Genomic DNA, 26,143 nt, shown 5'->3' on the forward strand with positions numbered 1-26,143 from the left:
AAGATGCCAGATGTTTGAAGGTAAATTAACTTTATTATTTTTTTGTTGTTGTTTTTTTAAAAAAAAAAGGTGTCACACAAGGGGAAAAGAAAAAACAGATCAAATGCAAAAAAAACAACAAACAAAGCAAGCCCCTCCCTCTTTTGACATTTCACACAAGGGGTTCTTCTTCTCATCACAATTAAAGAGGCAAGAGAACAGGACTCACGTTGTTCTGACGGTGTTTACTTAACCTACAGCACATTAAAACCTGGACAAAGTGACTTGTACAGTTCATAAGACAGACAGCTCACGTGGATCCAAACAGAGACTCTCACCAGCGGTTTTACATGTTGTCGACGCTACAAATGGAACTGGACGGTTTACAGCTAACCAATACAAAGGACTGATCACTTTTAAGACAGACTATAAATGTCGCAATGGGCACTTTCATGGGAAATGGGATCAAATGGACAAAAAAAAACAAAGAAAAACAACAACGACAAAAGAATGAAGGTCCCGTCTTGTTTTTTTTTTCTTTTTATTTTTTAAATGCGTTACATCAAACCTGCATGTTGAGGTAAGCATGCCACTGGAGAAAAGAGAGGAAGCCATCTCCCATATATACTGTAGGACTCCCTTGACCGTATCCCCTCTCACTTTGTAACTCGCCTTGACAGTAAATCAATTGTGAAGCCTGGCCCCTTGGACTCCTTACTTATCCAAGCCAAGGCTCTCTTCGCTCGCAAACATTCCTGCACACATGAATCACTCCAACTCCTGGCTTCTCGAAGGCATTTCCTGCCCGGCCCTCTCTCACTCTTCTCTTGCTCGCTCGCGCCGTCTCCTCTGCTGAAAGCTGGGCAGGAGCCGTTTGATTTGGACCCGCAGGGAGGAGAGATCAGCTAACACTGGGACCGGACAGAGGCCCAATGCTAGAAAGAGTGTCGGCCGATGCATGTGCGGGCCGAGTCGCTGGGGTTTAGTCCTTCACCCTAGAAAAACTGCAGCGGACCGTATTCCGTCGACGCCGCTCAACACGGGGGGGGGGGAGCGTCTCGTGTCAGCATTTCAAATGTACATTCTCGCTAAGACAGATGTTCAACCTTTAACATGGAACATCAGTGTAGATTTTCCAGAATGACAGAGTACGTATAGTGTTCATTCCCCCCTCCTCGCCCGTCCCTTAAACACATCATATTCAGTGCTGAGGAGCATTCAGTGGTGAAAATGTGCACGAAGGGAGCGCGACTTGGCTCGTCCACACCGTGCACCTGTTTAGCCTGACCCCGAGATGATGCGAAATCCGCAGTACACGGGCACGTACATCATCTTCCGTCAGCCGAGCAGACTCCAAACGACCATAAGCAGCTCGTTTGTCTTTGTTTTATATACACAACAATGTAGCCTACATATTTACTACATGAGGATCACGGACAGAGTCTGAAACTGAGTGGAAAAGGGTTTGTTGTGGTGACAAGGAAGGGCCTACAGTGCCGCCGTGTGTGTGTGCACTACAGGGATGTGGTGTTTGTTTCTCTGCGAATGTCGGAGTGTGTGACCTGCTCCCCGCAATCCTCAGATCATGGCTCTAATCACCAGCCTCCCTTTGACCTGGTGAAGATAGGCGCTCCTCTCCGCCTCCAAGCCCTCGTCCTCACTATCCGGCGGCTCCTCCTTCACCTTGATGACCCCGTAGTGCGCGTCGGGGAGCTCCACGCCGCCGCCGCCGAGCGTGTGCTTCCGGATGACTCCTCCGGGGGGCGGCCCGTCCTCCTGCATGCGCTCCGGCTGCTCTCGGCGCAGCGGCTCCTCCTGCTCCTCCTCGGACTCCTGCAGGTGCGCGCTGGGCTGACGGAACTGCTCGATGGACTTGGACAGCAGCTGCGCAACAGAACACATCGACAATATGGACGACCTTATTCAATGTACGGGGAAGGAAGCTGCTTTCATTCTTAAAATTGTAGAAAAAGAACCGTTGCAACGGGGGAAACCGAGTCTTGAAATTGCAGCATACATTACATTGATTAATTTACTTCATAGCTCCTTAGACGTCCCTATGGGATTTATTCACTTGGTATGGGGCCAATCGCTTGAGTTTTTGCAATGACTGATGATGTCATCTTCCTGGACTGTCCTCTCATTTACGCTCAAATTCTTGACAAGGGTTGACCGACTGCGTGACTCGCGACCCCAGTCCTGTCCGGCCCGTGCTCATCGTGTCCCTTCTACACAGCGTGTAGCACTGTCTGCCCAGGCCACTGTTTTCTGTTCTCTCCGATTTGCATTTTCAATACATCTACATCCCAATACAAATGTAACAACAGAGGGAGTATACCAAATTATCCTGTTGCGTCGTAAAACTGTTTCAGCGTGATAACGCGTACAAATCTACCTGACAGGACCGGTTTCAAACATAAAATACAAGTAACATTAGAAAAAGAAATTATACATGTTGCAGAGGACCAAAAAAAAATGTATTTTGCATACATGATTAACTCCAGCACAGTGGAAAAACTAGTCGAATGTCCCAAATTTCTGAGGAAAAATAAAAAAATAAAAAGCCTCAAAAGTCAAACAAACGTTGCATTCAATACAACTAATCAATCGGTGAAAGAGAATCTTGTGTCACTTCAGCTCAGGAAGCATCTCCAACTCCACAAATGTTTTGCTTTTCTTTTGGTCTCTTCGAAGTTTTGTGGTGCCGAGAGGAAAATTGTGATAATAACCATAGAGCCAAAAATCAAGCTTTTTGCAATATGAGAACGTGTCTGGCTCCTCAGTACAATCTGAGCACTACTATGCGTTAATTATATACGATTTTTCTGTACTTATACAGTGGTTAACCTATTTAAATTTCTACAACAGTTAAGAATGTTACACTGTTACTAGAGTTAATAAAGGCTTTATGTTGGTGACGGAGCTCCCCTTCCACAAGTGTTTGCAAATGAGAACATCTCGGAAGGCAACACAAAGGATTGCGTTCTACTTTGAGAAGCTGCTGTGGCGTGATGCCGGCACAATATTCGAGCTCCACCAGAAGGGGGCTCCACAGCCAACCACGAGAAGTGCCTGCTCACCAAATCACAGCAGGTAGGCCTTTTATAAATCTCTCTCTATTTAGAGGAATAAGCGTCTTTAGCTTAGCCTTTTCTAAACACCGTGCAGACTTTTATTTTTTTTTTCCCAAATGCCTAATCCCTTGTAAATTTCCATTGCTGCCCCTTACTGTTGCAAGCGCCAGAGGACGAGTAAAAACAGCCCCCCTGCAAAGCCTGTACTGGCAAATTAATTAGGGCAATGTTTCACTGATCCCTCGCTGTAAACACTCATGGCTCATCCCTGATTAGTGGCCATTTATAACCTCTGCTTTAAGTGGCTTTACGTGCGCGATCTCATTGGGCTGGATGATCTCGCTCACATGAAGTTTTTTTTACATCAAATCAGCTTCATATAACCCAGTAACTCCCAATCAGGGTGCGGCGTCACACTAGTTTGCCATATATATAGCCGTATAGTGACAGGCAGCACACTTACATGCGCTCCCATTAGATGGCAGATGGCAGACGGAATGTGTATCACAGTATTTGTCAAGCTACAGTAGCGTTTAAAACCAAATATATTAGGCAGGTTGGGCATAACTACCCGTGGATGTACAGTTTGTACAAGATGTACAGCCATCTCCGGGCGAGAGGCGGGGTACACCCTGAACTGGTCGCCAGCCAATCGCAGGGCACATAGAAGCAAAGAACCATTCCCACTCACATTCACACCTACGGGCAATTTAGAGTCTTCAATTAATCTACCATGCATGTTTTTGGGATGTGGGAGGAAACCGGAGTGCCCGGAGAAAACCCACGCAGGCTCGGGGAGAACATGCAAACGCCGCACAGACGGGGGGCCGGGATTTGAACCCCGGTCCTCAGAACTGTGAGGCAGACGCGCTAACCAGTCGCGCACCATGCTGCAATATGAAGGGGCAAAAGTATTATATTTTGGGGAGAGTGAAGAAATGAGGTCATCACAGATTCTCCTGAAAGAAATGAGTGTGTGAGTTACTCGGGAAGTTGAAGATAAAGACGCACGTGTCAGCTGTACAATCAGTTAGCACTTGAGCGAGTTGTTGCTTTTTATTTCCTCCTCAGTGGTTTCCCATTCCTCCTTCAGGGCCCACTGTTGGGACACATCGGCGCAGCTCACACAATGCTGCCTTTCACAGCGTCGGTCACCTCACACGCGGGCCCTCACCAGAATAATTACTCTCTTGTGTCTTGGCGAGGTGACCTCGACCAGCTTTCAGAAACACAAATATTGCCAGAGAGGAACAAAATGTATTCTGGGCTCCCCCCTTCCGTTTGAACTTCGCTGAATTGAATTTCACAGCGTTAGCATGTGAACAGCACTGGTGCCGTGAGCTATGATAACAGAATTAGTGCAGGGGAAGCATTTCTTCCCCGTTTTGAAGTTCTTTGCTTTGCAGATTTAACAGCAGCGGGACGGCAGGGAAGACACGCAACAGGCCAGGACTTTAAACTTCGCCAATCACAGATGCTTTTACGACAACTGGATGCGGATTTTGTGTCCTTAAAATAAGTCCGCCGGACTTTTACAGAAATATTTTGACTAACCTTATTTATATGGATCTGCTGTTGGTATTGTTTCTGTTTCTCCAGGAAGTGCTGGTGTTGCTGCAGGATGACAAGTTGGGCCAGCGCGTTCTGGGGCAGCGGCGCCGACTGGGTCCTGTTCAAGGGCCGATGTTTGGGTAGTTTCGGCCGACTGCTGGGTGGGCGATCCTTTGTGGCCAGAGGGGACGGAGGGTGGGATGGCAAGGAGCCTGGACCTTGGCAAAGTGAACAACCGACACACACAAAAAAATATATATATATATATATATATATATATTAGATTCCTCTTTAGGTTTTTGCATATGTGATGCAAGGTTTGCATCGGGTTAGACGTTCTTACCGGTGGAAAGCATCTTCTGCTGCCTCATCTGCTCCTTCTGGAGGAGGTGTTGGAGCAGAGCCTGGTGACTGGGGCTCACTTTGGACTCCACGCCGTTCTGAAGGGGCACAGGACCCAGCAGATGCCCCGGCAGTCCGTGCTTGCTCTCCATTGATCTGTCCTTCAAGCCCACAGCCGCCTGAGAAGAGAACACACAAATGGTGACGCGCTTTATACGCCACACGCAATGCTCGGAACAGTGTAGTCGTGTCGGATATTTTGCTGTCGTAAAAACAACTACAAAATGGCATAGCGTGAAAAAACAAAATTGTCAGTTTATGCGTCAACGTCACTGCTGCTGATGAGCAGGCCTCGTTGGAATGTGCCAGAGCTGAGCAATGATAAAGCACGTGGCGGGTTATCGAGAGTTGTACTTTGAGTGGGACTTCTTAAAAAGCGGTGATAAATGAGGTGGAAGATAAGAGCACGCTTGACACCAGACATTGCACGACAATATTTATCTAACGGGTGATCAAATCTTTGGGGGCCACAGTGGTCACATGATGGACGCAGACAGCCACTGATGGCAGATGTTTAACATGCAAAACCATTCATTTGGATTATCTGAACGATACTCACGCTAATAGGTGAAGACGCGGTGGGAATTCCAAAAGAGATATTCGGTAGGGACGGAGATGTGTATAAACTCAACGCAGACACGGAGCTCTCAGGTCGGAATAATCTCGGATGTGAAGGCCATCGCTATATGACACGGGACAGAGATTCGGTTACTTGAATACTTCACACAGATAGATGACAGCAGTTCGAAAGATGTGCTAGGTCGTTTACGAAAGGTTCTGAAGTAAGTGTTCCTTGGTCCCCAGTGGATCCAATACTAGTTGGTCCCCGCCCTCGGGCTCTGCTCTCTAGGAGGACGCCACCACTGGGGCGCGCTTCCCGTACCCAGCAGAGACGGGGACCAGCATGTGCTTTTGGAACAGCCTTGTTTATCCTTGCGACCCCTACCAGTACTCAGTGACCCGTATGTGGATATCCGGCCCATATTTGACCCGAGGGACCCCTTTCCTCTGTAAAAGGATACCTAATGTAACGCTGCATAAACATGCGTTGCTTTTGCAACAGGCATGAGGTCTACGGGCAGCCCCGCACTCCACCGGTGACTTTCACGAGATTCTCATCTTGCAGCGAAACAATAGCAAGCCTGTGTGTTTACGTTGCTCGCATGTGGGTCGTCTTTTTGGCTACCAGCGCCTGGGATATCAATTAAACGCCGCAGTCCGTTTGTCTCCCCGAGCCCCGGTGTCAGGGCGTCTCTGCATTCTCTGTCACCGGAGGTCCTCGCGAGAGTAAACAGCCGCGGCTCAGGAAAACACAGCTGCTCTGTTGAGATTGCGAGTCGATGTGTCATATCTGCCACCCGCTATAATGGTCTTCCTTGTGAGCTCGGTCCAAGCGGATCCGTGGGCCAGAACTCAGCCTTGAATCTATCGGGAAATGCCTCGGAGGAGGCGCCAAGACAATGACAGAAATACAATGACAAGCCAACAGCGAAGCTCGCAGCCAAACTTCGGATTGTTTTTTAAAAGGCGTAATTGAGCAGAACATCTGGAGGAATAATGTGAGCGATAAAAAATGAGCGGGATTCAAACCGTTGCTGTTGTTTGTGCTTAAACACTCACATTTCCTGCAAAATGTGTTATTTTAACACAAGTAAACCTGGCACAGTCGGACATTTGGGTCAAGCTGTGCCTCTTTAATGTCAGTGTGGGTAGTCATTTTCACTGGAGAGGAACAGACAGAGGGCAAATGGCTGTTTATATAGCTGCGAGCAGAAGGGCAGCCAAGCATTTTGGGCCTTAAACTCCCCCCTCGCCAAAGAACTTTTTTTTTTTGAACACGCATAAGCCACAGTTTCCTTTATTTGGCTGACATTTGGCCAACGTACCTCAGTTTTTGTGGTAGTAGGCAAAGACGAGGGTCCATTTTCTGCCCCCAAGGCACTGGAGGCCCCGATGGGGGAGCTGGGGCCCGAGCCAGGGGCACTTTTAGTTGGCGTAGAGTCTACAGAACATTTAGAGAAGAATTAGAAACAATGCCTTGGAAGATAGCCACGTAATGCTCTCCTATGACATCCATAACAATGAACTCATTTTGTTACATAAAAGAAGTAAAGTTTTGTGGTTTAGTACTCAGTCAGCTATGAGCAGCGTCAACATAATCACCACTTGCCCATTCTGATGAGACCCATTATAAGCGCTGTATTTGAAAAAAAAATAATAATAATAATCTTCCTTTACTACAAACTACAATGATGATGATAAACATTGTTAAATGAATACCTTCAACAACTATGATTATTGTGTATCTTTGAGTGCTCAAGTGTGCCCACATTTCTGGGCAGTTTGTGTATGTCGTAAAAAGAAAAACCGTTAGCTTGGTCCTACCCATCAGCTCGAGTGCCCTCTTCTTGTAAGGCGTCACCAGGTTGCCGTCTCTCCTCTTGAGCATGGGGCTGCTACGCCTCTCGGCTACTTTCTGTTTAAGTCTGGACCGCACCTTCAGGTTGGGCTCGGAGGCTAAAAAAAACAAAAACAAAAACACAATAAATAAATAAAAAATAGGGAGTGGACCTTTTAGGTAGTCTCAGTTCATTCTCTCAGTGTGAAAAAGGATCCAATGGTTTGAGTAAGTCAGGCAGTATTCTTTCATCCGGCCAGTGTAAATGGAAAACACACGGGAGCGTCATAAGATCCCAGACTATCAATCAAGTAAAATAAAAAAATAAGAAATACTATCAGACTTCCGTCAACAATTTGGGGGTTCCCAGAAAAATCCCAAACAGTTTTTTGATCAATTAAATAACTCAGGATCGGGCCTATTTCCACCTCATCTGGACTAAATTAGCTCGAGCAACATTCAGCTCCAAGAGAAATTCTGCCGCTACCTGCCGCCTTCTTGACCACAGTCCGATACAGTAGCAACAGTTAAACTAACACAAAAACATGGCAGATGTTCCACGCTCCAACCCCACCCGCCCCCCTCCCTCCCCCCACCCACACAACTCCCACCTCCTAATGCAAAACAGAAATACCCACACACTCCTTAGTCTCACACAGCCGGGCCTAACCTGATCCAGACCCGATCAGTGAGACACTGTTTTCTAAAGTTTCCGCCGCTATTATCAATGATTTTCAAAACTATTACCGTAATACTCGACTGGAAGAGTTACTGAGGGTCAAAGCATAACACACACGCACGCACGCACACACACACACACACACACGCAGAGGAGTCCCCGTGAAGACTTCCCATTTGGAAATCAACTATTCAACCAGTCAGGGAAAGCAACAAGTCACATTTGTCACGTGAAGGCAGCTGAACGTTGACCGAGTCATGTTGTGGCTCACTGGGTCAACACGCCACCACATTGGACTTTGTCTAACACCCTTTTGGACGTTGCCCCACGCAGCCAAAGGAAGAAACAAAACTCCTAAGACATAATGGGCATATCGCTGCAGCGAAGTTATGTAAACCTGTTACACAACAGACAACCTCCTTTAATTATTCAGTTTATGAATCAATATTTAAAGTGTTATTTTTGTGCGCGCACATTGTGCAAAACCATACAGCCGTGACGTAGGAGTGCCGCGGGAGAGGATGGATGTGGGCGTGGTGCTGGAGGGTAGATTGGGGCACGGTGGGCCAGATGCTGCTATTTCTGGCATTTGTCAAAGCAGCCAAAGCCTCATCCCTAACACGTTGCGCGGACCTCTCTAATCCTGTGGGTGTGAGGATGAATGAAAGTGTGCAGGGGAGGAAGAAAGGAGGCAGGAGAGATGGAGAAAAGGCTGCTAGGAGTCCTGTGAATCTGCTTTGCGCCTCACTGCCTTGATTGCTTTCTATTTTTACACACAACGCTGCCACCAAGCACCGAATCCCAATTGGTCGCCACGGGAACGCCAGACAGCAGCATGGGAAGGAACACTTTCTCACTAGTCTCCATGGAAGAAGAAGAAGAAGAAGAAGAAGAAGAAGAAAAAAAACATCCCGATGCTCAGAGATCCAAGAGGCCATTATGAGGGCCTTTAAGTGCAGTTTTAACTCGGAACTTAGAACTTGGACTTATTCCAAATGCCACCTCAGGAGTTTAACAGTGACGGCACGCTCAAGAAAAACAACGATTGTTTTGAACGTGTGCCTCTGTCCTGGTTGTTCAGTACAATTACAGATAGTTAACATCAATAATAAAATAAGAAGAACGGTATGTACACTGGAACCTGGACTATATTTAGTCCTGTCCTATATATAGACTTCCAAGCAGTAATCCCATCTCCAATGCCCCTCATGTTTTCAAAGTTAATGTTCAGTAAACACTAAAGTTTTAGCAATAGTTCATTTGGTTTGCCACGATTATGACACAAATGCACATAAAACACTGCCTTTTTTTTTTTTATGTTGGTGGCAGTTCATCCACTGAAATTCAGAGACTACTACTATTTCTTATTGGAAAATATTCAATCCATCTGGAGGTCGACCATCGTCCCAAGAGTAGAACGTGTTTGACTTCAAAGTGCCGCAACCGCACGTGAAGTCTACGTACATGTACATAGGAGGCAACTGGGTCAAGAGCAGAGTCGCTACTGCTAAGCTGCAATTATTTTTGCAGCAGACTTGTTGCGTGACTTGCTCAGGGAAATAAAAACAGATAAACTTAGACAGATAAGCAGGTTCATCAAGTGTGTACATTAGTCGTCAGATGAAATAAGACCTAGCTTAATAGCCGGCTTAACACACAGACATGAGCTGGATGCTTGTGGACGTGGATGGTAAATTCCAGAGCAGCGCTGCTACACGGTCGAGAATCATTGATCTCCCGTATGCAAACAAAAAAGTGCCATGTACCTTTACGACCATTCAATGTACCACAAACCTCCTTATTTGCTGTATGACCTTTGTCAAGGAGAACTAATATCAGTTGCGCTCAGGAGGCATTAACCCCTTGTTGTTTGCACAGATTTATGCAAAAAAAAAAAAAAACTATAGTTCCAATTTCCCCAAAAATTTGTGTGAGAAATGAGCCTAGGCCAAGTAAAAAAAATAAATAAAAAAAAATAAATAAAAAAAAAAAAAATATATATATATATATATATTTGTTGACAGCAATATAGAGTAGGAAAATTGTCCTTAACTTATGAGTGAATAATACATGAATCCTATTAGTTATGATATGCTGTATTGTTTTTTTTTTTTTTTTTACCTCAGCTATAGAACACCATTGTGGCTATTTAAAAAACAGTTACGTCACTATTTGGCAACCGACTACAGTATTTCTTGTCAAACTTGGAATAGGTTGACATTTACTGCGTAAAGAGACTCTTGAAAAGAAGTACGTGTGACAAAATATAATTTACTGACAAATGTGATTATGAAACTCCACCAGAATAAACACTGAACTTTGCCCTTTGGCCTAACGAAGCAGTCGGGTGCCTCGCGCGGAGCACTTGAGTCATCTCCAGCTTGTTTTGAGAGAGCTATCTTTTCTTAAACAAACAATCATGTCGAGGTCCATCCTGCCTTCGCCGGCCAGACCTCAACAAGACCTGCCAATCAGCCATCAGCGGCAGTCAGCGGCCGGGGAACAACGCTACCTTTGTGTGTCCGCCTCGCGTGCCGCGCTTTCTAATGAAGACAGACAGGAAGTGGGGGAGGAAAGACTGAGCAGGAAATGACCACATATAGATTCAGGAATCCACGAAGCAACAAGTTGCTTTATCAGTGTGAGGCGCGTGCAATGCTCATGTTTGTGCAGACTGCTTTTCATCTTCAAAACGTTTTTGCTTCCCCCCACCTCAAAAACAGTGGCTCCGAAACACATTCCGTGGCTATAAATAGGCAGGCGTTTCTTTATTCTGAGAGTACAATTTTTTTTTCAATATGACCTTTTTCCATCTTAAATTTATCTTAAAAGACATAATTCCTCTAAGTGATCTCCAAATTGGGTATATACACACACCATGACAGGCCTGTAGTTAACAAACTCAACAAGTAAGACTGTTTTGGAGTGTAATTAAAGAGCCACTGAGGGGGAAGGAACATAATGTAATTTGGTGACCTCATAGCTGAGGTTTTTTATTTTTTTTGGGGGGGGGGTTTGCTCGCCAAGTCTTGTGCTAGTGAAAGCCAAGGAACAAGAATTATTGTTCTTTATTTCTTTTTCCCGAAAGGGCTCCTCAAGCGTTAAACCACCAACCTAAGCTTTTTTGCCTTTCGGTGGGAACCTCTGTCCATTCAAAAAGCCAACAACTTGGGAACAATTCAACTGCTTCTATTCCCTCATTCATCACTGCCGTTAAAAGATTATTATACATTATTAGTCATGGGTCATATTCCATTAAAAACAAGCACATTTCTTCCGTTAAAAACAACCAGATTACGTTCATATTATTTCGAAGTGAACAATGAAAGAGAAACAACTCCAGAAGCAATTCATGTGTCCTCATAAGAGGACACTGAATATTTGTAGCAAAGTATGCATGAGTCTACGTATAGATTTATGCATTTGGGTGTGTTTGTATGTGTCACACAAATGCAAGTGAGCAGACCTGTCTTCCTCAAGGGGAAATCGTCCTTGCCGTCAACGGGGGACGGCAGAGTGTAGTGGCAGGTAGGGGACAAGCCGCCCAGAGGTGGAGAGCTTTGGTCCAGCGAGGTATGATGGGAGGACCTGACCACACAAAACGACAAAGAACACGAGTGAGTGCAACGCGTCGTGGAGATGCAAATGTTGCTTCACATTCATTTAAGATGACCGGGACAGAAAATAAGTTACCTGTACCAGAGTTTGGGGTGGTGGATGAATGAAGGATTGACGCCATTGCTGCCAGGGTCCTTAGCGGATTTGCTCAACAGAAACTCTTGGAGTTTCTGCTTCACCTCCGTACTGGCCACTGCACCTGTGAGACCAAAAGGTGCAATAACAAGGATTGGGGTTACCCTAAGGATACATGACATAGCAGCACATCGACATTTCAACAAAATGTCCTGAAGTTCAGAAGTTTGGCTCTCTCTGTGGAGGTCCCTAGTCATCAGAATGTAGGAAGATCTCCCCCTAGTGGCCAACAAGCATTAGATTGCAAAATAAGAACACTCCTATTGGAGGCCGACAGTTCCAGGGCATCGTTTCAAATTACCTGAGCTGACAAAGTCATAAGTCATCTCCTCTATTATTAGACAGAATGTATAAACAGAAACGAAACCCTACAATCTCAGCTATTCTTTTAGTGCTATTAAAATACATTTTCAACAAAATTCTAAGATTAAATGGCATTGGGAAGCCTCAGCTATATGTAGTGCTTTAATTATAGTCTTTCTTATAATAATAACCTTGAAAATTACAGGAGACTCCTTAATTTTACAACTAAAGTAATCTCAACAACAAATCTGAAACGCTGTCAGTAAAAACAAATATATCACAATACGAAAATGTTCAAAAGTTGGAAATCCAATTACATGGACGGGATACTGTATGTATTTTACAAGTCAACTTGTTTGTGTGCTTTATCGCCTCCCTGCATATTAAGGTTATGGTAGCATTTATTTCTAATTCTTGTAATGCACTTTACAATCAGTAAAACAAAAGCAAAAATATTATTTAGCACAGCTAATCTGACTTTTTTGGGTACACTACAGAGGTGTACCCAAAAATTACCACATGGAACATATTAGGTAAGCGACAGGAAATATTATACTCTAGTCACTAGCTTACTCTGTAAACAAATACAGTGCAGCAAGAATATAACAAGAGTACGTGTCTGCAGAGGCTATTTAAAAAAAAAAAAAAAAAAAAAAAAAAAAAAGAGGGTCGCAAGTTTGCAGCAATAGGAAATCGTGGGTGACAACAGTTGAGAACCACTAGCATATTACCAGTAGTGATATTAAACTCAAATCTTTGTTGTACTTTACTGATCTTAACCCGTTTATATCTTTATACAGATTAAAAACACACTTCATATTCGACCCTTGCTAACACGCTCTACGATAAGTACAATAATAATTATAACACGCACACACATACAAACGTAATAATAATAATAATAATAATTTTTGGGTGCGCTTTGATTTCCTATGGGGACTTTGCGGCACAGTATCGAGCTCTTACTCTCTCTGGAGCGCTCTTTGGCCCTCAGGCTCAAGCTGGAGATGTGCAGCTCTCGCCGGTGCCTCTCCTGCTCTTTCTCCTGCTGGTTCTGCTGGTGCTGCTGGTTCTGCTGCTGCTGCTGCTGCTGCTGCTGCTGCTCCAGACGGCGCTCCTTCTCCGCGAGTTCCTGCTGTTGTTTCATCACCTGCAGCTCCTGTTGAAGCTGAGACCACAGCAGCACCGTCGGTCAGCATGAGGAAAGCATCACTAACGGACGGTGCTTCGTGATTTTGGAAACGGGAGCTATTTTTGTGCGTTTATTGTGCTTTTCTATTTTGAAGTGATGGCCGGTTTGATGCTTGTAAGTGAAAACATGACTCACGCTGTGCTGTAACGCTGTGACGCTATAGATACTCTGCATTGCTGAGCTGCAGCTTCTTTTTCTCCTGAATGTCCAAAGTTTGAGTATTTTCAAGCAATCTGGTGTGTGTGTGTGTCGCAAACGGTATTGTTACATGCAACCATCTTACATAATTTCATTACAAAATGTATGCAATGGTAATCCATTATATTACTGGGAGAAAATGTGTAATTAAGTTAGTTACTTTTGGAAATGTCCATGATAATTTTAGTTACACTTGAAAAATAACTGCAAAAACTGAGATTTTTTTTTTTTCAAATGACTTCCTCCTCCAAAATCGGACCCTTGTGATTGGCTCTCTCTGGTCATGTGCCACTCTGCCGTAGTCTTAAACATTCCATATTTTTCAATATATAAGAACGACGAGGCACCTTGTGGGGCAATATTTCAGTTTGTTAGACTTCGAGTTACACTTTTGAAATCATAAAAGAACATGGGCTTTTGAACAGTTTCATCTTTATAATTTTGGACTTTTTTATGGAACATTCACTTATCTGGTTTGTCATATAAAGTGATATTGTCTATATTGCGCGCATTTGTCATTAGGACAACACGGTATGTTTTCCACGTGCTGTACACATATCATGCAACAAAAAAAATATTTTTTTATGATGCATTTACATTGCATCATCTTTCGTTATCTGTTTATTATTTGTGTAAAGAACAGATATGTGGTTCATTCCAAAGTAATGAGCTGAGGTTGGAATCTATTATTTCAGAGGAAATATCAGATCCAAGAGTCCCGATGACGCATTCATTCAAAATTAAAAAAAGAAATCAAAAATGCATTCAATTGTAACAACTTTATTTCCAAACTAATCTCCCCCCCCCCCCCCCCACTGATCGTATACTGAGCAACACCCACCTTGAGGTGCTCCTGGAGCTGAGCCTGGTGCTGACGGGTCAACTTCTCATGCTGCTTCTGGAACTCACTGATGAGCAGCTGCTTCTGTATCTGCTGCTGCTTCTGGATGAGCAGCAGCTCCTGCTGCAGCTGCCGCTCCCACAGTCCCGGGTCCGAGCCCGGGCCCAGCATCCTCAGGTCTGTGCGCAGGTCCAACGGCGATACGGGTTCCACAATCAGCGGTACGTCTGACTTAATCTCCACTGGATTCCCCCCACACACAAAAAAAAACAGGATGAGAATAAAGAAAGATGTTAAATGTCTTATACTGAGCGCATGCCTGTCAAGTGACGCAGTCGGTGGTATATGAGTGCTGCTGCACAGAGGGAGGGGGAGGCGGGTGGTGGGGGACAAAAAAAAAAAAACACACCTATATTAAGGATAGGCAAGTATAATGGAGAAGGAAGTAGAGAAAAAGTGAGAATCATGAAGGCACAGCTTTCTCTCATGCAAACCTGTAATTATAATCGTTTCTAAAAACAAACACCGCATCACATCCGGCAGAGTCGACTGGGAGCAGCCGTACTGGGGACCCAATGGACATTTGGCACGGAGCTCGCAGTGGACATTTCAAGTATTTATTTAAATCCTTTCTTCCCTCTGTTTAATAAACAAACTGCATTCTTCTCATCTCTCCGAGGACGTCGTGTAGCTTATAAATCCTTGAAGGAAAATATTTGTTAAGGATGGAACACGCATTCATGGAAGCCCTGCGATCTTTCCAGATTCGTTAAAGAGCACTGACGATAATAGGAAGTATTTTTGTCATGATGGAGGATTGCCAGATACAAAGAGAGACCGGGTTTCCTTTCATGCTCCAAGCCCTGTTCTGGATATAATGGAAAACCATATCAACTGGTCGTTAAAAAAAAAAAAAACCTAGGAAACAACGCGATTTTGTCTTTTTGTTCCTTCGAAGAACCGCCAATCAAGTCAGTTTTTATCTGTGCGAAGGTATGAACAGATAAAAATCTGTAAAGTGCAACAAAGTTTCAAGCACAATATCCCCACTGGATTAAAAGACATAAAACGAAAAACTACTATAACTACATACTGTAAATCAATGCCATTAACCCCTCAAAAAATTCAATCTAGTAATATACATCTTTGGTATCATTTCATTTTGAACCTAACATTTTCAAATCGTGAAAACTTTTTGTTTCCTGACTTTGTCAGATGTTTAGTTGCTGAGATTAATTTAGTCGGAAATCTGAGAAAATGGTAGATTCCTGTAATTGAAAGGTGACGATTGCAATAAGGACTGACTTAAAGCTATTCTGTACATCACCGCTGGGATCGTATCACAGCTGACGCGCGTGTCCGTGATGTCCGACAAAACGGACGCATGCCAGCTGGATGGTGGTGCCACGTACAATGACCAGGATGCTGCAAAGTGTTCTGACACCAGAGGAACATCCAAACCTACTTGAAATTCCAGTAGCTGCAGGCAGATTTACTGAGCGCATTCATCGGCTTAATGTTCTCCAGGCAGGAGGTGGCACACACACACACAAACCACACACACTTATACACACGCATGGTATAATCACCTGTTCAATGGAAACACGAGAGAAAACTGCCACACTTCACGTTTGACATTTTCTGGTGTGTTGAGATGCTATTATCTGCCCTCAAAAATTGTTGTCGAGTGTCACTAGTAGATTCCCGAATCACTTACGTTCCCTGTGGCAGGCACTGGCGTCATTTATGTTTTCTTTTTTTTCATTACTGACAGGCAGCGTTCGATTTGTACGTGGCAGGAGCTGATTATAAATAGCAACATAAAAGCAAGTGGCGCAATCCTGGTCTGTGACAACCCCCACACCCTAGTATCCACCACCCTAACTTGCTGCTGTCATGGCAACGGCGGCTACGTAATTATGCCCCCCCCCCACACACACACACACACACACACACGCGCGCACGCACACACGCACACACGCCATCCTGCAGATATGGAGTGTCACTGCATGGCATCTCCTGCCTACTGTGGCAGTGTGACATGTTGTGGACTATTAAATCAGCTCTTATACAAGGACGGAGTCCCCAGCGGAGAGAAACGCGATAAAACAAAAACAAATTAGACAAAGAGGGAATGTTGAGTGATAACTCGTTTAAAGAAGAGGTTCAAAGAGTGAAGACAGCCAGCAGGGAGTCCTGGGCTCTGGTGTTCTAAAAACAGCTCCAGTCAAATGACAGAGGAGGGCACCAGCTCAGCAGGCACATGAATAGCTACCTGTAGATCAGACTCCTCTCTGTTGACAGGAAAATTCATCTTGGCATGTAAGCACTTGACAAAGGACTCTCCTGTAACGGGCGCTGTTCCAGGGACAGCCGCGAACCTGTCAACCATTCAAGGACTCCGAGACTCTGACGCCGTCAGAGCTACGTCTGCCTAATGGAGCCAAAAATAGCAACAAAAACACCTGCTGGCAGGGAGAATTTGCCACTGTGATATTTAATTAATCTCATATTTCATTCCCTACCCTGATTGCAAATGACATTAAGGATCTCCGCTTTGATCGGCGCATCAAGCTGAGTCTCTTTCACTATTTCTCAGACGGGGGGGGGAGAAGGTGTAGGCGGGAGTGCGAAGGCTTTAGGCCACATTTGATAACGGAGGCTGCACGAAATGGCCCTTGAGGAAAACCACAACAGCCTCACGCGCCCGTTCTATTCTTGTCCGCCCACCGTCCACAAGAATAACGCAGAGTGGAGCGGCAAAGTTTCGGGGGGAAATAATGAGATCCTCAAGGTACGGCGATTTGCTCAAGCGCAGCAAATGGAGAGTTGAAAATGTACATCCGTCACAACTGTCTGACCTCGCCGTGAGAAAAGGTAGAAACATTCTTCACACTTCACCCCAACAACAAATGTTATTTGGACTAAAAGCACATACTACTGTTCAGTAGTATGTTCACTGCCTGAAACAGAAATCTTTAGCTTCTGTCAAACGAAAATAATCTTTAGGCAGACAAGAATACCGAACCACCAGTAACAGGGGCCAAATATAAATGCTCTTAATATAGCCGACGTGCGAAAGACTGTCACACTTGTGAGGCTGCCATCTTAATTTAACACGGGCAAAAATAAAAACGCCATGTTGCATTCATGTAATCTTCAGGTCATAGGTATAGTGGCGACTCTTGATGCAAACACATTTTTCTCGATTTGAATGAGGTACCGCCTGGTTGAATGGCAGCGCCAATGCTCTAGAAGATATCCCGAGCTCCCAAATTAGGGAGAGACAAGTACCCCGTTGCCCCATGCCCAAATTCCTCCCTGCAGAAGGCCCGCCGAGCGACGATTTGGTGACTCGCACCTTGTGACCGCTGCAGTCGCAGCGCCAGTCTCCCTAAAAGTGTTCACGTACTCTCCTGCTGCTGAAGAAAATGGCTTCAATGAGAAAACAAAGAAGCCATTCGTAATATGAATACCGCAGACCGAATAGAAAGCGCAAAGTTGTTCTCACACCTCGAGTTTGTCCTTGTGTCACTAAATGAAGCCGATAACGTTCCGGCTGAATAAAGAAGCTTCAAGCGCAAACACATTATCACGTGCGATCGTACAGTATGGTAATGGAGATGTAATGTAACGCGAGTTCTGTTCAGCCTTGATTGGTAATTGCTCATATATACAAAAACAACAAAAACTGTGGTTAATTGTGCGACTGCACTTAATTTTCAACCAGGAGCAGTGAATGGTATAAATCAATGTCTGCTCTGTTCTAAAACTTTTGAAGAGTAGAACTTTTGGAACTCCCATCACACCAGTTGCGTCGCCGCGAGGAGCCCCGACATTGGCTGTTTTGAATCGACGGGCAAACTAGCATCAGCAGTTACACTAAACATCTTCATTTGGGCTGCATGTTGTCTGCATTTAGAATAGATGTTTACTGATCTAAAATTCCCCGTCTGACAATAAAAATAGAAGCTGAGACACAGAAGATATTCGAGGGGGGGGGGGGGTAAAAAAACAAAAAACAAGATGATCTTTGGGACTGCAATGTGGCACTGGATCGCTCATTAGGTTCCTTGTTATTTTGAGCAGCTGGCAAGACTAAAGCAGGAAACGGCACTTTATTTTTAAATACCTGAGCCAGATTTCAGACTTGTAGGCTATCTGTTAACAAAGAGAACTGACCCGAATCACCGCGCTGGAGCCAGCAGTCTTACTTTCTCTTGTTCGGCCGTGAACAAACAACAACCCGCGATCCCACATCCAAGTGTTAGTAGCAAGAATAATGATACAAATGCAGATATTATCATCCTCTAAAATTGATAGTAAAGGCTTTTGTAAGGATGATGTCACTTTCTTTGCAGGCAATATTCCCCATGTCCTAAAAAAAAAAAAAAAATCAATCACCAGAAATCAATTTCTTTGATGCCGTGAGCCACAGCTTGAAGATAATCCTCCCTCTTCATAAAAACACAAGCAAAAAAATGCAAAACAACAAACAGATTATATAAGATATTATTTCAATTTTCTTCTATCGTGAGTGCTGTCATTGTTTTTTTTGTGTACGCGTGTCGTGAGCACTTCAAACACGATCTGAGGGGAGGGGGTGAAGGTAGACGAGCCACACAAGGGCACTCTGGAGATGGGAGTGTTATTGTCTGCAAGGTTCCTCTTGAAGTGGTTTTGCATGATGCTTTGCATTCGGAGACTTGAACTCATTAGTTCATTCGTTTGGCCAAGCTTTTGTCTGATGTCGCTGACACGCATACGCTTTTATTTACCTGAACTACTTGAAATGAAACAGGATTCTCAAAAAAAAATAAAAAAAATAAATAAATACATGATGGCTATTTCCTTTAGAGAATAGATCTCCATGAACCTCGATTCACAGCACCTGACCCCCAAGTCAGTATTAAGTCTCCACAGACTAATTCGGCAACACCTTGTGAACAATTACATATTTGTCAGGGGATTTACCATAAAGGAGAGAACAAACAAAAAAAACAGACTTGACTATTAATATATGTTCCAAAGCGCTGTTATATCAGGAGCATGCCGAGATGGAATGATAATGCACAGACGCCTAATCTTAGCAGGCTAATGCCATAAACCGAAAATAACTCACCTAAGAATAGCTGACCCACAGAATAAGCGAGGAGGTTGAATTCAGCCGTTGTTTGCCTCACAGGCCGGGCACACAGAGGGCAAGATGTGTGGCAACGTGATTTATTGACAGATGGAATGTGTCATGCTCCTGTCTTCTTTCGACATTTGCCTGGCCTGCTGCCTGGCTTTTTGTTTTGGACCGAAATTCCCATTTTAACATTCAGAAGAAATGATGCCTACCCATCTTATTTTGTCTGACCTATATGTCCATCATACGTATATGTTCTATTAAGCCCTCAATTCCATCAAGCTGCACTTTGTCATGAAACGCGAGTCTCACTTATGGCAATTGCTTCACGGCGACTCAAAACATCCAACAACTGCGAAATGCATGCAAAAGTCCATTCGCTGCATAGTCATCCTCATCCCAGTCTGCCCAATGCACTGCACATTTCCATTAGAATTGAAGCCAAACATAGAGCGGTCAATATCTGCGGTGAATGTCCTGGGAGGAACCTTTCAACTTGTCCCCTCAGCATGACCGTCACACTTTTTCCGTGCACGAAAACAACATCCCCCTTCACGATCCCAGTGACTCATTTTGGCCGGCGAGAGCTTGGGAATGAGAGGGCTTAGCGCACTTCCTTGTTCGTATTGTTCAGCGCCACAAACGACGTGCCTGTCAGAATATTCCGAGCCGCGTGCGACATTGCAAGAGTAAAATACCTCGATTCTGGGGACGGAGCGCACGATCCGACTTTTCGGAGCGCAGAGTTGGGAGGGAGAGAGAGAGAGAGGCGAGTCCGCAGAGGATGAACCGGCGTGTGAGATGTGAAACAGGAAAGAAGAAGAAGCAGAAGAAGAAGAAGAAGAAGAAGAAGAAGAAGGAAGAGGAGGAGAAGAAGAAGGTGGGGGGGGGGGGGAATGAAAAAGCTGAGAGTCACCTGAGCTGTTCACGTTGCGCATCCTGCTCTGCTCGGGCAGCGGCCGGGCTCCGACGCGACCGTCTGTTGTGGAGAAACTTGACTCGCCCTCGTAAATGGTCTGCAGCATACTCCGCTCAGCGCTCAGCGCTCATCGTCGCACGCCGTCTCACCGAGAGAGAGAGAGAGAGAGAGAGAGAGAGAGAGAGAGAGAGAGAGAGAGACCCCCCTTCGGCCGCCCGGTGTGGAGGGGGGGAGCGACCGCCGCGACGGCCTTCCTTCTTCCACCTCTTCCTCTGAGACCGGCAGGAGCGCTCTCTCCGCGAGGTGCCGTTTGCCTTCAGCCGCCGCCCAAACACCAACGCAGTGAGTGGCTGCCTTCTCCTCTCCGCGACGTGTCAGAAAGGGGAGCTCCCGCGAATGTGAAAGCAGCGCGCGCCGGGGAGGGAGTGAGCTTCATTTGCGTGTGAATCAACAACTGCGTGGCCCCACAGGTGACAGAAATAGAACAATAGCCAACCCCGGCTAAAAATAGGTCAGGCGAGGCGCGCGGATTGGAGCAGCATTGATGCGTTTAAAAATACCACGCCAAACACAGCTGTCTTCTGCAGCTCCTGCCAGAAGGCATGTCTCCTGACTCCCTCTCTGCAGATGGAGTCTTCGGCTCCCCTCCCTCTCTGGGTTGTGGAACAAGTCGCTTTCACTCTTCGTTTTGTTCTCTCGAGTGGACGAGCGTAAGGATCCCCTTTTTACATGATTCACAAAACCGCTTCTTTCATGTGGTTCACACACACAAAAACAACGTGGGCTCTATATTTAAAGATCTGACACTGCAAGCCTCCACAAAGGCATTCTTGAAAGGTGCTTGCACACCTCTATGTGTCCAAACAACCCATGTGAGAGCTCTCTCTTCTCCTACTGGTCGCAAGAACAGCAAGGTTATTATTACTATTATTATGATTTTTTTGGACTAACCACAAATAAACACTCATCGGTATACAACGTATAGTTATGTCACAATTGTGCTACGTGCTAAGTGGAGCCGATCGAGGTTAGTTCACTCACTGCTCGATCCTTAACGACCCGAGTCGGGTTACCGACTGCGATCGCGCCGTTTGGAGAGAGGGTCCGGCGGAGGTCCATTTTCATCCCTCATGGCACAATCAATGCTAATTAATGTACCCCAAAACTTCCCGGGAGATCCCGTGCCTGCCTGGGGTCTTCGGTGATGAAAGCGATCAAACCGTCGAAGCAGAGTGCGCTAGTGCGAAAAAAAAACTCTCTTAAATTTAATCTACGTTACATGATTCAGTGGGTCCATCTTTTTCCCTCCCATGTGGCCTAATTTAGATGTAGGTCAAGGCAGCGCAGAAATAATTGAATATCTTCAGAACGGAATTATTTGTGTTCAAATCTGATATGCTTCACACATCTGCCGACGCATCGTAAGTGGACAATATAAGGCCGACGTCATCTAAGCAATGCCGAGGAATTACAAAATGGTTGTACCCAAGACAACAAGAATAGGAAAACACTCGTAGGAAATGAAAAACCACAGTGAAAGCGGGGAACATTAAATATGGTAAGAAAAAAGTGGTTGACAGCAGCCAATTTACCTGCATTTAAATCAATGAGAAGAGTCCGTCCAGGATAACGGAACAATATGTAATATGGACTGCACATTTCATAGACGTTTTTTTTCCCAAAAAATATCTGATACAGCCACTAAATCATAATTGGGCACTGCAGTGTAAATCCAGCCGTACTCGGCAGATTTCCATGACTAACACACCCAATGTGATGTCTTCAAGTGGTATGCCACATAAACACTGTGTGCATTGAAGACACTGAAGAGTGCGCGTCCGCTCGCTGTGTCGGCTCAGGCAGTGTACGTATGCGTGGGCTTTAAGTGTGTATCCGGGCCTGTGCTGTTACTCAGGAAGCATGCTTTCAACTTGCCAGGGATGCCAACTGGAAGATGCCGTAACAGCGCCACGGCAATTACATAAATCCACTGTGTCGAGAGCATCTCATGGTTTGCATGGTTCCCCCCCCCCCCCCCCCCCCCCCCTCCTGCCGCCGCCACCTCCATGCAGCAGCTGTGCAACGGGATGTGCAATGTGAGGGGATGAGAAAATGCAAACACATCACTCTTTTTATAAAACCCAAACCTCGAGAAACTATACAATTTAATGAGCGCTCTATTAATATGTCTACCAAAACTAGCCAACGTCCATTGTTGACATAATGTGACTCCCTCCCATGATGTCAAATCAAATGTGACCACGAAGGCAGCTTTGTGGCCAAGCAGCCTGTGCCTTTAAATTTTTCATCTTCCTTCATAATTTGACCTGCCCCAGCCAGGGGCGTGGAGCCAGCACAGCTATTTTTAGGTGCTGAGCTCTGACGACTGGCTGCAAACGCTCACGCACACACGCACACACACATACACACACGGGGCCTTTACCGTGTTATTTCAGCTGGACAAACATTTAACCCTTCCATCCTTTTAACACACCACAGCCGAAGAAGGCAAGAAGGGAATGCGCAACTAATATGTGACATTAATTATGAGGCATGTGAGCCAATTAGCGAGATAAGCACTCGGTGTATTTTTTTCATCTTAAAATCAAAAGTTCTTTTACTTGGTGCACATTTTAAGCAAGGAGGAAGCTCTTGACACTTCGGTTGCACATGCAACCGCGTCCCCACAAAGTGGTCGGAGTTCCCACTGGCTAAGATCGTGTGCGAGGTACCAAGTCCTCAAGTCCAAGGTGATGACGTCTAAAGACTCGGAACTCCATCTGTCGCAGCATCTGTCGCAGCGCGGGAGATTGTTGACCCCCAGCCCCAGTGGCTGACCTCAACCAAGGCCAAGAATAGTTGATCAAAAGAGGAAGTGAGTCCATCACATGAATAAAAAGAGAACGGAGTCCCTATTTATATGAGAGAGAGAGAGTGCGAGAGAAAGAGAGCAAGCAGTCAATGGCTTATGCTAAAATTAATCTGCCGAAGTACATGTTGCAGAATTACCTCGTTCAATTATGTTCCTCGAACAAAGTATTGGTCCTAAACTGATATGATGTTGTTCTGCTTTGTATATTACACCTATAAATTGGAGTCAATCGGTCAACAGTCTGTTCCCGGTATTAACTTGAAATATATGTTAGTGGTGATTAACCTAAAATGTTTATTTCTGACTGGCTTCCTGGAGCTGATGAGGGATTGCAGATGGGAAATAGCTCCATCCAATTGCCAGGGCCCAGTAAACCGGCAATGTGGCGAGACCGTTATAGCTCCTACTGCGTCACCCGTGGCCTTTGTCTACTTTAGTCCTATTAAAGCATTTAAGTATGAAAGTCAGCGTCTCTGCAGGATAGTCACTCTGTGTACTGCCGCTGTGTGTGCCCAATTATATCCAGCCTGTACTCATGAGAGTATGTATAAAAATCATGCATTGCAATTAGTAGATGACTTTTTTTGGGTTGAATATTATTATATGAATCGTAATGAATCTTTTGAAAACAATTATCATAACAATAACGTTAACGGTCATATGGCAAAATGCAGTTAGTTGACAAAGTAAAACTGAGATTTTTGCTCTTTGAAGTTGCCTGGAACGAGCAAGCAGAGAGCGCTAAAATGCTGACGTGCAGGGGCCAGCCATCTGGACCTGTGAGGACCAGTTTGAAATCTGGAGGTCAAGGGGCAGCCGTGGCCAAGTGGTTAAGATCGTCACCTGCCGCCGCGGGGACGCTGGTTCAAGACACCGACCGACCGGCCGGCAGAATGAATGTGGGCAAAACAGCTTGAGAGAGAATGTGGCAACGCACCATCAGTACATGCATGTGTATGCACTGTACAAATACAGGTAGTGTTCTTATCCAATGTAAAACTCACACACACTTTCTCTGGGAGAAATTATAGAGCAAGCTCATAAACGTGTTGTTTATGGATGCATGCAACTTAAATGATCTTTTGGGGATGGATATTTCTCATCTTGGTACATTAGGCCTCTAATGTATTGTAAGAAAATGTGGTCAACATAGAGGAGCTTGTATGCGTCTTCCATCCAAGCTCTCTCACTTTGCCACGGTTAATGTACCAGTCCCAAGTCAACACCCGACTTCTGTGGCTTCATCACCATGGCACTGCTGCCTTGTGACAAAGTGTGCATGATGAAACCCAGCAGGGAGGCAGGCGGGAGAGGGATAAGTGTTGCAAGAAATAAATTAGGTGGACAAACACCACGCTATATAAATGTGATCCGGCTCGAAAATGTGTTTTCACAGCGGATGATCCATGGGTGCGAGGGAGTGAGCGTTTTATTGTTCTCTGAACTGAAGGGCCCCTTTAAACTCACACGAGGGGACACTCCAGCGACTAAACATAAAAACATGTTTTGAAGTTGGTCTGCTTCAGAACAGCGTGCAGAACGGTGAATAAGATCATTAGCAGAGGTGCTCATTCCTCTGCTCAGAGGGATGTTCCTCCTCGGAGAGCGCCAGCGTGCGAGAGCGGCAAACCCTGACGTAAGAGCGCTCCCCGCTATCTTCCCTGAGGATCTTCTCCAAGGAGGTTGCCCTGACACTGGAGGGAAATTGAGCCTCCTCCCAAATGACCTTATTGCCTCCCCCCCCTTCATGAGTCACCATAACAGCGGAAGAGATTTTCCATTCATTTGGTGGAAAGGGGACAGGGTGCTCATGTCTGTGCATTTGCTAGTCAGCGCCTCTACCTGCTCAAGGTTCGAAGGCTTCAAAACGTTTTTCATTTACCTTGCGGTCATTCTCATAAAAGCACAAAGTACCTACAACTGCTGATGTGATGGTGAAATCCAATTAGTGTGTACATCTGGATGTGCTACGTGAGTGTTTCCCCACTAATGATTTGGGTGCGCTCACTTTTTATTAGGTTACTCTGTCTAGCATCCTGTGGTATTTCCTGTTGGACTTTCACGGCGATATAGAATGCACTTAAGAGGCTGGATCAAATAACATGAAAAAAAAAAAAAAAAAAAAACACATTTGAAGGCAGTCATGTTCGCAGCTTCGTTCTGAAACAGCGCCAGCGAGTTTGGCAACATAGCCAATAATAACAACACAGTTAATTGGAGCGCAGCTTCCGCTCTTATAAGAGTTAACATGAAAAATAGAAGTTTCTTCCCTTCATCAACAAGGCCCATAACAGGCCCATATACCGACTCACTGACGCGGATTCCGAGCCCCTGTGTTCAAATACAGTAACTGAATAGATAAATATCTCCGACTCCTTAGCAAAACCCTAGTACAATTTGAATTTGGGAAAAGTCGGCACAAAAAAATAATCGGGCGCCGAAAAAGATCTAACAGCGTACCAAGGGCTCCTCGCCAGTAGTTTGCGCAGTTTGACACATCAGCCAGTCATCGCGCTCACAATTAAATGTCATTGTGATCATTGAAATTTTATGGATCAAAAGTACTAGCGGTATCGGTGAGTACTCAAGAGGGACTACTCATAACTGGTATCGAACAGCTAGTCATAATGCTTGACGTCACAGAAGACTAGCAACATTTGTGAGGCCTCGGCGTACCTCATAAGAGCTCAGATCAGTCAAGATCAAAACGTTAGTACAATATTTGTACAGTGGTCAACTTATTTTGCGTTTACTTATGTTCCAGTGGTTGTTGAGTAGCTTTTTTTGCGCATAGTGGTTTTGTTGTATACAGTATATCTATCCCGGAACTCCTGTACTCATGCACTGTACT

At 45.1% G+C, this 26,143-nt stretch overlaps 1 protein-coding gene across 5 annotated transcripts; it reads right to left on the minus strand.

Moving 5' to 3' along the window:
* Window positions 1-13: 13 nt before the first annotated feature.
* Window positions 14-21,253, minus strand: hdac9b (histone deacetylase 9b). Of its 5 annotated transcripts, none has more exons than XM_061776860.1 (11): window positions 20,418-21,253; window positions 14,371-14,612; window positions 13,106-13,307; window positions 11,777-11,900; window positions 11,550-11,671; window positions 7,392-7,523; window positions 6,893-7,008; window positions 5,566-5,688; window positions 4,948-5,125; window positions 4,608-4,822; window positions 14-1,863 (listed from the first exon to the last, which is right to left on the minus strand). In XM_061776860.1, exons 1-11 carry the CDS (start codon window positions 20,524-20,526, stop codon window positions 1,558-1,560), a joined length of 1,869 nt encoding a protein of 622 aa, XP_061632844.1. In that variant the 5' UTR covers window positions 20,527-21,253; the 3' UTR covers window positions 14-1,557. The 5 variants fall into 5 exon arrangements, with proteins under 5 accessions (XP_061632844.1, XP_061632842.1, XP_061632845.1 ...); XM_061776858.1 differs by having other exon boundaries at window positions 11,777-11,907; window positions 13,104-13,307; XM_061776861.1 differs by having other exon boundaries at window positions 11,783-11,900; window positions 20,418-21,251.
* Between the last annotated feature and the right edge of the window lie 4,890 nt (window positions 21,254-26,143).

Source organism: Phyllopteryx taeniolatus, chromosome 6 (genome assembly GCF_024500385.1).
Source record: "Phyllopteryx taeniolatus isolate TA_2022b chromosome 6, UOR_Ptae_1.2, whole genome shotgun sequence".
Lineage (NCBI taxonomy): Eukaryota > Metazoa > Chordata > Actinopteri > Syngnathiformes > Syngnathidae > Phyllopteryx > Phyllopteryx taeniolatus.

Bases quoted from the DNA above. Each gene is read 5' to 3' on its own strand.
- hdac9b (XM_061776858.1), bottom strand. From the start codon at position 20,526: ATGCTGCAGACCATTTACGAGGGCGAGTCAAGTTTCTCCACAACAGAC. The intron at 11,908-13,103 runs AAGAGCTCGATA...GCACCTTTTGGT, and splicing joins AAGAGCGCTCCAGAGAGAGT to CTCACAGGTGCAGTGGCCAG. The intron at 1,864-4,607 runs GTTAGTCAAAAT...TCTGTTGCGCAG, and splicing joins AGCAGATCCATATAAATAAG to CTGCTGTCCAAGTCCATCGA.